Source organism: Schistocerca gregaria, chromosome 1 (genome assembly GCF_023897955.1).
Source record: "Schistocerca gregaria isolate iqSchGreg1 chromosome 1, iqSchGreg1.2, whole genome shotgun sequence".
NCBI classification, from domain to species: domain Eukaryota; kingdom Metazoa; phylum Arthropoda; class Insecta; order Orthoptera; family Acrididae; genus Schistocerca; species Schistocerca gregaria.
This window is the reverse complement of record NC_064920.1, coordinates 311,211,993-311,226,492: the sequence shown is the minus strand read 5'-3', so window position 1 is coordinate 311,226,492 and position 14,500 is coordinate 311,211,993. Positions and strand designations below refer to the sequence as shown.

The window sequence follows — 14,500 nt, the reverse complement described above, 5'->3', positions numbered from 1 at the left end:
TTTATTAACTAGCTCTTTTGGGTGTTAATAGTGTCACTATATTGTAATCAATCACTTACTTTCCACTGATTTTCTTTTTTTAGTTCTGCTGTTTTAGTATGTGCAGATCTCTGGCTTCATTGTGACACCAATTCACTAATATTTTAATAATATAAGGTTAAGGGAATGAGCTTACAATAAGATTAGGTGAAGACTATGCCAGTGGCAGTAAAGTAATAGAAAGATTAGATATTCTTAAACAATAAGAAGAGAAAGGACAATCAGTCACCTTACAGAAGAAAACACCAAGTAGCAAATGACACATTGTAAATAACCTACGTCACCATATGCATGGTTTCAAAAAGTCGATCGCTCCACTGGCGACCTCTCTTTGTCAGTTCAAGATCTTTTATGTACTGTAGCTCAATTACTGATTTGATTTTTGTTGGAAAACACACACATGCACACGCAAGCGAGCACGTCCCCCCCCCCCCCCCCCCCCCCCCCTCCGCCCACACACACACACACACTGAGAGAGAGAAGGAGGGGGGTAGGGGTTTCTATGAGCTGGCCATGTGGTTTATTTGTAGTCTCATGCCATCCACTCAGGCTGTATTATTAAAAAAAATTGGGGCTGCTGGAGGGGGGGGGGGGGTGGGGGGGTTGTACATGTGAACTATTATTTGATAGATCGCTAAGCGACAGTCTCTACATTTATCTGAATGCTCGCTGTAGAATGCTGTTTCTTTGTGGTAGGTAGTTGTCTGCCCTCATTCAGTGATTTACATCTCATCCAAAATTTTCCATTATGCTGGCCAAAAGATAAACAAAAGAATTAATAATTTTGATGACAAATAATTGACACTTTCATATTCCTCATTCTTGTTATGAGTATGAATTAGTCTTGAGTTCAGTAAATAAACTGTTATCCTCACGGAATTTAGTTTTCTGTTTACTTAGAAATGTACTATATAAAAATTGTTTGGAAACCTATTTTCATGTTGTTTCCCTCTTACAGGGAAGTGCGACAAATGGGATTACAGTGAATTTAGGATCACTAGGCAGTTTGGCACCACTAGGTCCTCTAAGGCTAGGACATGTGGCCGGCAGTGATTCGCAGCAGCTGACTGAAACAGAACGGCAGCCTGTGGCACATGGTCGTGGTACTGGTGGCACTTCACTCACAATTCAAGGAGGTGTCGTGTCATCAGGAGGAATAGGAGTTGCGGAGACTCGTATAGGTGGAAGGGGATCTGGAAAGACCAGTGTTAGCCTACAAGGAAAGCATGCACGAACAGTGGGAGCATCAACTGGAAAAACTCTACCTGACAATCAGCTAACATCATTGTCATCTCTACTGCAAGGTGGTGCTGCACGCCTTGTTGTCTCTTCTGCCTCTAGCTTGCTTTTGGGGCAGGCCTCTTCTGCAGTTAGTCCTGTTACCACCACTGCCGGACAACAAGCTAAAGGTACTGTTATATTTTGTACATGTTGCGTAACTGATATATCTTTCCTCAAGTCTGATTAATCTAATGAAGACAATTGCTGTTTCTCTCTCTCTCTCTCTCTCTCTCTCTCTCTCTCTCTCTCTCCTCCTCCTCCTCCTTTTTTTTTTTTTTTAAAAGGGCAGTCTACTGAAGAAAACGTGTTTGTATATTCATTGGAATAAATGCAAAATATTTTAAAAGGGTAGAAAATGTTTTGAGGGGAGTGAAAAACTCGCTTTGTATTCCCCTCTCCTCACAAGTAGATTGTGCATCTCAATTTCAGTACTATGCAGTTATAGAAGTAATTTCATCAAATACAATCACGTAGAAACATAACGAACACCTTTACAATGAATTGCTTGTTTTTTTCGGACCCATGCATGCTTTAAAAGACTGTCTTCCATAATTTTACTCGCACACTTTCTTGACATTATCTTTCATTTTTATATATACAGCATACTGTAATAACAGAATAGTAAAATCATTAAGCAATGATGAGCATTTGGAAGTTAGTGGATTTATCCTAACTTGTCTGTTTTTCTAAAGAGTGCAAATACAGGTGAAATTACTTAAAAGTTATGTACTTAACCCAAACATTAGAACCTATGCAAACTTCTTTCTTAACCAAGCCAGTTTATGTTGTGGAAGTTTATGGTAAAGGATATTGGCTAAAGTTTGGCTGTTAAATCACATAGACTTGAATACAATACAACATGCAGTATACCACCACAATGAGAGCTTAGTGTGACAAATTAATTCTGTCATATTCACCCAACCCGTTCTCCTTAGCAGGCAAACTTCTCCATGTTCATTGCTAACTGATTTCGTTGTACACCTGTAGCTCACAATGGTGCATCTGCTAACTTTATTTTGAAATATTTTCTTGACTCAACATCCTTTACACTGCTTCACCTCTAATATGAAAGACCCTCCCTCTCATTTTTCCTTTTTGTACATACATTGTGTTTATGGTTCCTGCATCACTTGACCCCACCAAGTGAGGTTGCACAACGGTTAGCACACTGGACTCACTGTCGGAAGGGACAGTGGTTCAAACCTCAGTCCAGCCATCCAGATTTAGGTTTTTCTTGATTTTCCTAAACCACTCAAGGCAAATACTGGGATGGCTCCTTTGAAAGGGCACTACTGAGTTCCTTTCGCATCCATGCAAAAGTCAGAGCTTGAGCTACATCTCTAAAGACTTTGATGTCAGTGGAACATTACACCCTAGTCTCTTCTTTCCTTCCTTTTTCTCTCAACCTCTCATTAGAAATTGTAATTTATACAGGAGTCCCTAAATGGTGCTCTCATGCAGAAAGAGCATGATTGTTTCCGTGCTGTGTTCAGGTATGTCAGTATGATTATGCATAGTTTCATTAATGCTGCAGTTGTTTACGGCTCATCCAACAGTGTGAAGAGCAGTGGCAAATCTGTCCCCTCCTACTCTTAGCCATTTTCCCTCTCCAACAGTGCAGTGTAGATGAAGACTTGTGGTGTAATACATTTGATAAGAATTTTTGCAGATTTTAAGCAGAAAATGATGAAATCACAATACTAAACATTTGTGTGAAATTGCAGTTATAGGAGATTTTACTGTGTAATTCTGAAGTGATTCTGTATATACATATGACCTCCTTTGAATTAGATACAATGACAGGATGTATACAACCCGGGACAACCGGGAGATCCGGGATAAACCTGGGAATTTTTTCATCCGGGAAGAAATTGGGAAAAACCTGGGAATTTTTTAGAATTCTGGTAATTTTTCATTGTTTTAGTTTTCAGTTAAATTTTTGTAATTTTGACTGGTAAGAACCAATTCTCTAACAAAGGATACTACTGTATCCTGCTACTGCAGAATAATAGTGCAGCAATAAAACATGAATGAGAGAAAAAACAAAAATAAAACGTAGGTTGCAAAGGAAATGCGCCATATACAACAACAAAACACAGTGCTCATACAAGCATCTGCCAACAGCAAAATGTGTCAAAGCTTTAGGAAGACAATGCAATGCTTTATAATAACAAATTACTTCCAATGAGCATGACGTCACAGCTGTTTACCTTATATTCATTTGAGCAGTTGCGAATTGGCTCTTGCGCATGCGCTGTTGAGTTGCATATGAGTTGTACCTTCTCCCACTTCTGGATACAGAAATGTGACTTAGTTGTACAAGCAGCAGCAAACAGCCAGATGCTACCCAGAAAAATTTTACTAGCGCACCCAAGCTGCCCGTTTCACCTATGCGCAGCAGGCCTATAACAGTGTTTTCGATTCTGAATTTCATGGAGTGTTGGGAGGGAGTTTTGGAGTATGTGACAAATAGAAAATTTCTGCCAGGCAGTGTCTGGGTGCTGTGAGGTATTGGTGAGGGAGTTAACTGTAGGTAGGATAGGTGTTAAAGGATCAAGGTGGGAGTAGGATGTCACCACATTGGATAATTTATAGGGATGATGTCTGGTGTGCTGTTCGTGGTGTCTGAGGGCTGGAAGGGCTTCGATTTTGGATATGTGGTGTATGTAGTTGAGATTGCACAGTAACAGTATCTCCCATCTTTGAAGTCCAACATAATCATCATTCCCTACCGAAATCCTGAACAATCTCCCCATTGAGTCCATCTCCCTCCTCACCTCCAACAATTCCTGACACACCCACATTCTACAGGCCGCCAAAATCCACAAACCCAACAATCCTGGACAACTCATTGTTGCTGCTTATTGGGTCCCATTGAAACCATATCCCCCTTGTCGACCAACTCCTCCAACCAAGTACCCAAAGCAAAGTCTCTCAAATCAAAGATATTAATCACTTCCTTCACAAACTCTCTGTCATACCTGCCCCTTTACCACCTGGATCCCTAGTTGTCAGTGTTAATGCCACTTCCATATATACCAACATCCCTCATGTCCATGGCCTTAACACTATTGGATACTCTCTTTTACAGTGCCCTCATTCCTCACTCATTAACAATATATCTTCAAATACAACTGTTTCCATGGACCATCTAAAGCAAAGCTTCCTGACCTCTTAAAATTCCAAACCCCTTGTCTGTTTCAGGTGCACTGATGATATCTTCATCATGTAGACTCGATGCCAAAACACCATCATGTTGTGTACGTTGAGTAGTCGAACAGAATACCAGTCCTTCATTTCTAGGCATGGTGACAGATAATCTGAGCCCTGGCAAATGATGTGATTCAGTTGCTCCAGTCCAGGATGTATTGGGTGATGAGGAGTGTACTCCTTTGTAGATGATTCTTGAAAAGTGCGAAGATTACAGATGTGTGAGGATATGGCATGGGAAATCTTTATGCAGACTATGATTGAGTGGCTGAGGATATGGCCTAAAGATTTCAGGATTTCATGAGTCCAACCTTGTTGAAATTGGGTGTGGTGATGAAGATGAGGCCTTTGGATAGGAGTGGAACATCTGTGGGATTGAGCTTTTAGGTAGAAAGGTTAATACCAGCAGTTTGGATTCTGGATTTCATATAGTATTGGAAGAGAGTTTTGGAGAATGTGACAAATAGAAATTTTTTGCCAGGCAGAACTTCTCCCCCATCTGCTTCACCTGCCCTTCTCAATGCAACCTGCCATCTTCCTGGACATTGACCTCCTCTCCAATGGCTTCAGCCCTGCCATATTAAACCCACTAAGCACCAATAGCACCTGTTGAGAGCATAGGTTGACTTAAGCATAGATTCTGAGTACTGTCTAGGTCAAGGGTATTAGCACAGTTCTATAAATGGTTAGGAGGTTATGTTAAGGCTAGACATTACACTGTTCATACTACTGGCTATTAATAAATTAAATTATTTAAATCTTTAACTTAGGTGTGTGGTGAAGTAGTACTGGCTCCAGCCATGTACCAGTGCATTAGGCTCAATGTTTTGTTATAATTAGAATTATCCCAAAAATTTTGAAACAACATTTAAGTAATTACAATTTTTAGCTTTTATTTTCAAAGTTAAAGACTGGGGAAGTTCATTTCAAGAATACCAATGTACAAGAACAATGACAGTGGGTAGTGGAAGAAAGGTGAGATAAGCAGGAAGAGGGTTTAGGGATGGGTACATACCAATTTGGAGGGGGCAGCAAGTGTGCTAGGTTGGGATGTGGGAGGGGAGGGTGCTAGGTGCATGAGCTAGGCATGCAATATACAGATATCTGAGTTGGTGAGGCATGGTGTACTATGAAGATGGTGTGGAGGTGTGAATTTGGAGAGGCTGACAGGATGAAGGAAGAGAAACTGTTGGGTAGAGGGTGTGGGGACAGGGGTTAGTGGAGACTGAGGCCATGTTGAAAGGGTAAGGGTGTTTGCCGTATTGAGATACAAGGAAAGTCTCCTCTAGATGGCACATAAACAGGTTGGCATAGGAGGGTGCCATGCGGATGCCCGTGGCTGTCACAGATTTTTTTTGTGTACCTTCCTTCAAAGAAGAAATAGTTGTGGGTTAGGATAAAGTTAGTAAGGTGTATGAGAAATGAGGTAGTGGGTTTGGAGTCTGAAGCACATTGAGAAAGGTAGTGTTCAGGAGCAGTAAGGCCATGGGCATGAGGGATGTTGGTGTATAGGGATCTGATGTCAACAGTTACAAGTAGGGATCCATGAGGTAAATCAGTGGTGATGGTTGAGAGTTGGTGAAGGAAGTGGTTGGTTTCTTTGACATGGGAGGCTAGATTACAGGCAATTGGTTGGAGGTGTTGGTCAGTGAGGGTCAAAATTCTTTCATTGCAGGCACATCAAACAGCCACAACGGGCCTCCAGAATTGTTGGGTTTATGGATTTTGGGGAGCATGTAGAAGGTGGGTGTGCAGGATATCGTAGGGGTGAAAGGAAAGGGATTTAGGGAAGAGGTTCTGTGAATAGTCTAACGCTTTAAGCAGTGATTGGAGGTTGTGTTGACTTCATTGTTGATGACAAAGCCTCATAAAGCAGTTATTTCCATGATATACCACTGTTTCATCTTGCCCACATGTTTGACTGGAGGACACAATCAGTAAATTACAGCAGCTTGTGTAGCTGTTTGTAAAATGAGTGTACTTAGTGTATAAATCAGGTCTATCATCAGTAATAAACAGACAAACAAACAGACACTCTTTTGAAAGTAAACTGAGAGACATGAAAAGTTGATAATGGTACATTTGTGCATCATTTTAGAGAGTTAAGTTCATACAGATTTAGTTGTTATTTCAGTGAGGTTGGAAAGATTGTATTTCAGAAACAACAGCAGCACCTTTTCTTCCAGTTATTATTTATCTTCCTTTCTTTTGTATTATGTCATATCCCTATACTGGTTTGTAAATTCATGCTAAACAACTTCTGTATTACCATCAAAGATTCAACATAGTTATAGTTCTCTCGATGCACTAAAAAGGTTCTATGTTAGTGACAAGAATATAACTCGACTCCTTTTACACAAATAAGATTTATTGTAGTTTTTCATAGAAAATTTGTGAGAGAGTGGATCTGTAATGACTGATTAAATGAGCTTGTAGTTTATGTCACTGTTTACCACAGTTGCACAAGAGGCATTTCTAGGACTTACAATGAAGATTCACATGTACTAAATTCACATCTGTTTCCGTTAAGTTTTCATGATCACTTATCTAAGCACTTGTAATAATAATCTTGAAGTGTGGTCAGAGTGTTTTCATTTTGCTACTTATTCTTCAGCCAAACCACATTAATATAGCTCAGATGTCAAGTCTTTAATGCCAAACTGGGTCTTCACTGTCATCTCACATCTTAAAGACATATTATCATATCTTTGCACCAATACAGATTGTCTGACTTACTTAGACATTTTAATACATATTGGACTCGAAGAAAGTCTCTTCCCATTGATAAACCACACCTTCCAAGGTACTTAATATTTGTCAAGCTGCCAGTGTAATAAGTAATTTCCTTATTACTTTTTATAAACAAAATTGTTTCTAAAGTTTTCTCTCTCACACACAATACCTGTTCCTCCACATGTTTTCTTGTCAGTAACAATACGTAAAACATATAAATACATTACCCAATTTATTAATTTAACACACAAAGTAGTTTACATATTTTCACATGTCAGCTTGCTCTTAAAGATCTTACAGAATTAGATAAATAAGATCTGTAGCTATTAGCACAACCTGGCGATAGTCAGTGACTTGGGAGTTTAACTGCATTACATTAATCACACATGTATACTTTTTGTTATTTACACACCTGACACACACATTCATGTGCATATGCATACATAATTCACCCCTTGGCTGCAGAGTGTGTGAGCATCCATACTTTTTTTCAAATGTGATGTGATTCATTGATACATTACACACTATGTATCACTTATCACACATGCCACACAGTTTGTTTGCCAAGTTAATTTTTTTTAATAGAGATATAATGTAGCTGATATGTATATAGAGATAGATATCCCAGATTCTAATACTGTTCTAAAATTTATGTCTAAATGTTGTGAACTGTAATTTGGTTCTGTTCAAGGCCACTTTGAGTAGTTTTATTTGTCATAGTTAGTCTCTGAATACTGTGGAACAAAGTAACTGGAAAACTTGTTTATGGCATTATCTGTAGAGATCTGACAGAATTCAAATAGGGCACAATAAGAATTAGCACAGCAGTGTTATTGAGGCTGACATGGAGAAAATATTTTTTGGAAAAAATTAGGAAGACCTAGGATAGAAGCCAAACAAAAAACAGTATGTTGTGTGTTTATGCAAAGCAAAAATGAAAGCACAGACTGAATCTTAGGATTTGTTGATTGCCACTTCAATACGCTGTATTCATATACAGTTTTTCTATTTTATTATATATTTTTTTAAATCAACATTGTGAAAACTCAAAATATTTGTATAGCAGACAACTCACTGACTTGAGGAGGAAAGTTTATTTTTTAATTCCTGTATGACCTAGTATTATATGAGCCACCTCAGAAGAGTTGCACTAGTTTAAAATATAGTAAGAACTCGGATTTTCAATTTATGTCTGTGTATTGGCACCCAATGTTGTTTGAGTTGAGGTGAATAACTGGAACAGCCTGTTTTTAAACAAATATGCATATATAGGTAGAAGCAATATAGCAGAGAATGAAAAGAATGAGAGAAGAAATAAGATAAATGGTAATAGAAGAAGAAAAATAATATAATTAATGTATAATGAGGCATAAGTACAGTGGCAAAGATGAGAAATATGACAATGAAAATAATCAATTTTTGACAATATAATGTAATTGGATAGATAAAAAGGTGACTCAGAAAGTGGCATTAGGAGAACACATCTATAAAAAAAAAAAAAAAGGTTCTACTTATGCAAGCTGTAGAGCCAGTGACTCCTTCCAGCAGAATAGTTGAAGTGGAAGGAAGGGGGATGATGAGAAAGGTAAATGGAGAGGTTTAGGAAAAGGAGTAGAGTTCAGAACACCTGATTTGGGGTTCTGGGTGACTTTTCCAAACTTTACCCCTTTTTCTAAAACTCTCCAATTCTCTTCCCTTCACCCCTTTTGCTTCCCCCTCATCTCTTCTGCCAAGAGAAGGCTCCAAAAGCTTGCGTAAGTAAAACTTTTTTTGCATGTGTGTTCTGCTGCTGCCACTTGGTGAGAAGATTTTATATCTATCCAATTACATTGTACTGTCAAAGGTGAGAATAGTTACAGAATATGTGACAACACATTGCTACAAACAATATCACTGTAAACAGCCACATGTAAAAATTTTCTTGTATCAGTCAGCTCAAAAATGAGTGTTGCATAAAAATACTTTTGTCTTTCTCTTGAAAGCCTCTTCCTTTCAACTAGTTTGGGAAGAGATTTCTGTTGTCGCCATACAGTACCCAATAGCCATTTTTAGTTCTTAACACAAACAACTGTAATTTAATATTTATACTCCTGGAAATTGAAATAAGAACACCGTGAATTCATTGTCCCAGGAAGGGGAAACTTTATTGACACATTCCTGGGGTCAGATACATCACATGATCACACTGACAGAACCACAGGCACATAGACACAGAGCATGCACAATGTCGGCACTAGTACAGTGTATATCCACCTTTCGCAGCAATGCAGGCTGCTATTCTCCCATGGAGACGATTGTAGAGATGCTGGATGTAGTCCTGTGGAACGGCTTGCCATGCCATTTCCACCTGGCGCCTCAGTTGGACCAGCGTTCGTGCTGGACGTGCAGACCGCGTGAGACGATGCTTCATCCAGTCCCAAACATGCTCAATGGGGGACAGATCCGGAGATCTTGCTGGCCAGGGTAGTTGACTTACACCTTCTAGAGCACGTTGGGTGGCACGGGATACATGCGGACGTGCATTGTCCTGTTGGAACAGCAAGTTCCCTTGCCGATCTAGGAATGGTAGAACGATGGGTTCGATGATGGTTTGGATGTACCGTGCACTATTCAGTGTCCCCTCGACGATCACCAGAGGTGTACGGCCAGTGTAGGAGATCACTCCCCACACCATGATGCCGGGTGTTGGCCCTGTGTGCCTTGGTCGTATGCAGTCCTGATTGTGGCCCTCACCTGCACGGCACCAAACACGCATTCGACCATCATTGGCACCAAGGCAGAAGCGACTCTCATCGCTGAAGACGACACGTTTCCATTCGTCCCTCCATTCACGCTTGTCGCGACACCACTGGAGGCGGGCTGCACGATGTTGGGGTGTGAGCGGAAGACGGCCTAACGGTGTGCGGGACCGTAGCCCAGCTTCATGGAGACGGTTGCGAATGGTCCTCGCCGATACCCCAGGAGCAACAGTGTCCCTAATTTGCTGGGAAGTGGCGGTGCGGTCCCCTACGGCACTGCGTAGGATCCTACGGTCTTGGTGTGCATCCGTGCGTCGCTGCGGTCCGGTCCCAGGTCGACGGGCACGTGCACCTTCCGCCGACCACTGGCGACAACATCGATGTACTGTGGAGACCTCACGCCCCACGTGTTGAGCAATTCGGCGGTACGTCCACCCGGCCTCCCGCATGCCCACTATACGCCCTCGCTCAAAGTGGGTGCACATACGGTTCACGTCCACGCTGTCGCGGCATGCTACCAGTGTTAAAGACTGCGATGGAGCTCCGTATGCCATGGCAAACTGGCTGACACTGACGGCGGCGGTGCACAAATGCTGCGCAGCTAGCGCCATTCGACGGCCAACACCGCGGTTCCTGGTGTGTCCGCTGTGCCGTGCATGTGATCATTGCTTGTACAGCCCTCTCGCAGTGTCCGGAGCAAGTATGGTGGGTCTGACACACAGGTGTCAATGTGTTCTTTTTTCCATTTCCAGGAGTGTATTTCATGCCTCAAGTAAATTTGATTGCTCTCCCAGAGTAATTATAGGTCAAAATTATTTCCCCTAGAGGTAGCCGATTGCTTCCTGTTATCTGCTAAGGTACAACTGTTTCTTATTTATTGTATTATAATGTTTCCTACCCTTCTCCACCTTTTTGTTGTACCTTTGTCCCCTTTAAAATCTACATCATTTTCTCTTTCTTACCTTTTTCAACTCTTCCATAAATGTGCAGACAACCTCACTTTCGTAATGTTTTTCTTTCACTCACTTTCAATTTAGAATGTTATCTTACTTCTTTTATTTCCCCCCCCCCCCCTTCCCCCCACTTCAACTGCAATCTCACAGTATCCCAACCCCCACTCACCTCTTGGCCTTCCCCCTTGCTTTGATACTCCAGTAATGACTACGAAAACATGCCTAAGTATGTTTCAGTTTATTACATCACCTTTATTCTTCCTATAACATCATGTTAGCTCTGGTGTTGTGTGATTTTGGTTTTAGAACCGTAACCTTGAACTTTACAAGAGTCCAATAATTAAGAAAGGTGCTACTGTAGGATTGTCAGCATCCAGAGCTGAAAGATCAATGTGGCTGACTTCCATGTGGAGGACCTGGTTTTGACTTCTGGTAGTGCTGGGACTTTCCCCTGGTGGGAGTACTGGAATGGGGTGTACCCGACCTCATGATGCCAGTTGAGGAGCTACTTGACCGAGCAGCATCAACTCCTGGTCACAAAAACTGACAATGCAAGGGGGAACTGTGTGCTGATCCCATACCCCTCCATGCTGCATCCAGTGACACCATTGGCAGAGGATGACACTACAGTCAGTCGGTACCCATAGACTCTCCAGCGCCTGTGAATGGAATTGGATTATTTTAATTGCTTGTTTCCTAAATTCAAAGTTGGATTAAATACTTTTGATTAGTCAGAATGATCACTTGTACATGTCTTAATTACTTAAAGCAATAATTAATGACATGAAGACTTGACAGTGCTGTGGGCAATGTTTGAAAGAAAAGTTAAAATATCAGGCTAGAAGCTGATTTTTTTGTATTTTACTTCCTCATTTTTATGTGTTGACATTGTATTAATAATGTTTACACTTGGAAAGATGGTAAATTATTGTATAGTTTTTATCACTTTACACACTTAATGTCAAATGCACTTTACATATCTACTTTCAGTATCAACTGTACCAAAATGTATTTCTGTAAAGAACTGCCATTGAGGCCAGTAACACAGATATTTTTACTGGTGTAAATCATATTTTTCTTTTCTTTCTTTTTCTAGCTCAAGGTAGTGGAACACGTGTTCGCACATCCAGTGGTCGTGTAGTGGACCTGTCAAAACTGACCGTGCTGACTTCTGGGGCAAGCGGTATAACATCAACTACAGCCAAGAATGTACTAGGCACAACATCATCAGGCAATGTTGTCATGCTAGCTAGCACAAGCAATGCAAACACTGGTGTAAGAGTCGGAGGACAACAAGTGCTAGTTCCTGTATCTGGTAATCAGTCTTTTACTGTGCTGCCCCGACAAAGATCATATGCTGTTGTACCTAAAATATCTGTACCTTCTTTGAAGTTGAGTAATGAACAACAGTTAAGCCACACTGGAACAAAGTTGCCTGGGTACACTGTGGCACCTACACAATTGAGAAACACCCATCAGCGAGAAGAATCTTCAGTGCCACCAACAGTTACTTCAAAAGCTCGAGATGATGATGATACTCTGACACCTGATAAAATCCTGGAATTACCTATAATTTTTGCCAAGGATGGAGATAATCTGTTTTTGGACCCAAAATCAGAATCAGCCATTGCTGACACAGCAGCAGTTTCAATGAATTCTTGCACTACTTCTGATGTGTCATTGCAACAGAAAGTTACTGTTGGTGACACTATTTCTTTCCCATTGGAAGACAGCGAGAGGGAGGGTTCACTTGAGACTAAAACATGTAGTTCCGTTGGGAACATGCCTAATGTTTACATAATTAGGAGTAACAGAGGTAGAGGTCGGGGTAGTCGCAGGTATGTACCAAAAGCTCAGAGAGTACTTCAGACAGCAAATAAAACCAGTCATATAACTGGAAATCAGAATCAAGGTGTCAAGTACACGAAAATAATTTTAACTAATAAAAATTCTCCTCTTAAGATAGGGGAAAGGGATGCCCAGGGAAAGGACATTCATTCCTTGCAGCAAGGAATTAGCCGTATAGATAGTGATCAGTCAAGTGATGAAATATGTGACAGCCCTTCTAATCCTATACATAGCTGAGAATATTGGTTGTCATAGATTGCAGTTGATGCAACATTTTTTTTTCCATTTTGCGTCTCATCACTGTTTGAAATAGTTCAGACAAAAGAAAGATGTTATATAGTAATTGAAGAAACTAGTCTATTAAAATTAAGTTAATGCACTGTGTTGCTTGTCAAGTACTTCTCAGGTTATAGGTAGATATTTTCATACATAATTCAGACAGTATCATTTAACTGCCCATTATTCCTTTCTTCATTGCTTTATTTCCTATAGTCTTTGAAATCTTGTAGTTTGTTTTACCAGTCAGTCCCTCAAAATGCCACACTGAAGGAGATATGAAAAAGAGAGAAAAAAGTGAGCAAATGGGAAAGAATTCTAATATTGAGACAAGTTGAAATTAAAACTCATTATATTACTCCATGAAGTATTTCATTGTCACTTGTTGCAGTGTTTTGCTATGATTTTGAACTTAAGTTTATTCTCTGCTCCTGTGTCCACATGTCATGGTGCTATCTTTGATAAGATATCATCCTTTTTTGTAAAATAAAGAATTCAGTTATTGTTAAAATTGCAGAATTTGTTTATCTCCCCCTCCTCATCTCCCCTGACCACCTCCTAACCCCCTCCCCCTGAAGATATCTGTAAAAATGACAGAAGGGTAGTGTTTGGCATTTTATTAACTGCAGTAGATTATTAAATTATGTGCCCAATGCAGGATAGCTTGTTCCAGAGGTGGCAAAGGTGGGCAGCAGCAATGTAGAGAAAGTCTGAGAGTGTCTTTGTTTCATTTCTTGATACATTTAGGGTACTGGGTAAGTGAGACATGGTTTTGTGATTATGATGAGCTGTGTACTTGATCAAGGGCTGCACATATCAAAAAGATGATGTACTTGTCATAGTGTACGATACTAGTGTAACTAGTGTGTTTAGAACAGCAATCATGCTTGATACTACCTGCTTGTGTTCACTTTTCCATAATAGTACACACAAATTGACCTGAAGAGAAGCTTTTGTCTAACATGTTCCCTGGTTAATGATGGAGGATATAATAGATTGCAAAAACAGCTTTGTGGTTTCCATAAATATTATACCTCACATTTTGACCAACTGCCATGACCATAGAATATTTTAATTATCAGTCATACAAGCAAGGGAAAATATTCAGTCATAGTCTCCATCAGGGGAGTGCAAACACATCTGTGTGTTCTTCTCGCAACACACAGGTGTGCAGAACATGTAGAGTAATTGTTATGACTGAGAATAGCAGCAGTTCTGTGGTAAACACTGCAAGGCCATGGGAGTTAGATATTTATAAGCTTATACACTCATCTTAGGAAGATTTTGACCAGGACGTCAATGTATCAGAAAGAAACGAACCAAGGACATGAAGAGATGGAGTATTCTGAAAGCCATGAAAAACAAGAAGGTACTGGATGGAAACCAGGAACAAGGCACTGTACACATTGAGAAGAGCCTTCA

General features: G+C 40.4%; 1 protein-coding gene across 1 annotated transcript in view; it reads left to right on the top strand.

Moving 5' to 3' along the window:
• Positions 1–13,559, top strand: part of LOC126343159 (KAT8 regulatory NSL complex subunit 3) — a 157,622-nt gene extending 144,063 nt beyond the window's left edge. The window contains exons 14-15 of the mRNA XM_050001917.1: positions 998–1,448; positions 12,051–13,559. Of these exons, the coding sequence (XP_049857874.1) occupies positions 998–1,448; positions 12,051–13,039 (1,440 nt within the window). The 3' untranslated portion in view covers positions 13,040–13,559. The remainder of the gene's footprint in view (positions 1–997; positions 1,449–12,050) is intronic.
• Positions 13,560–14,500: the final 941 nt, after the last annotated feature.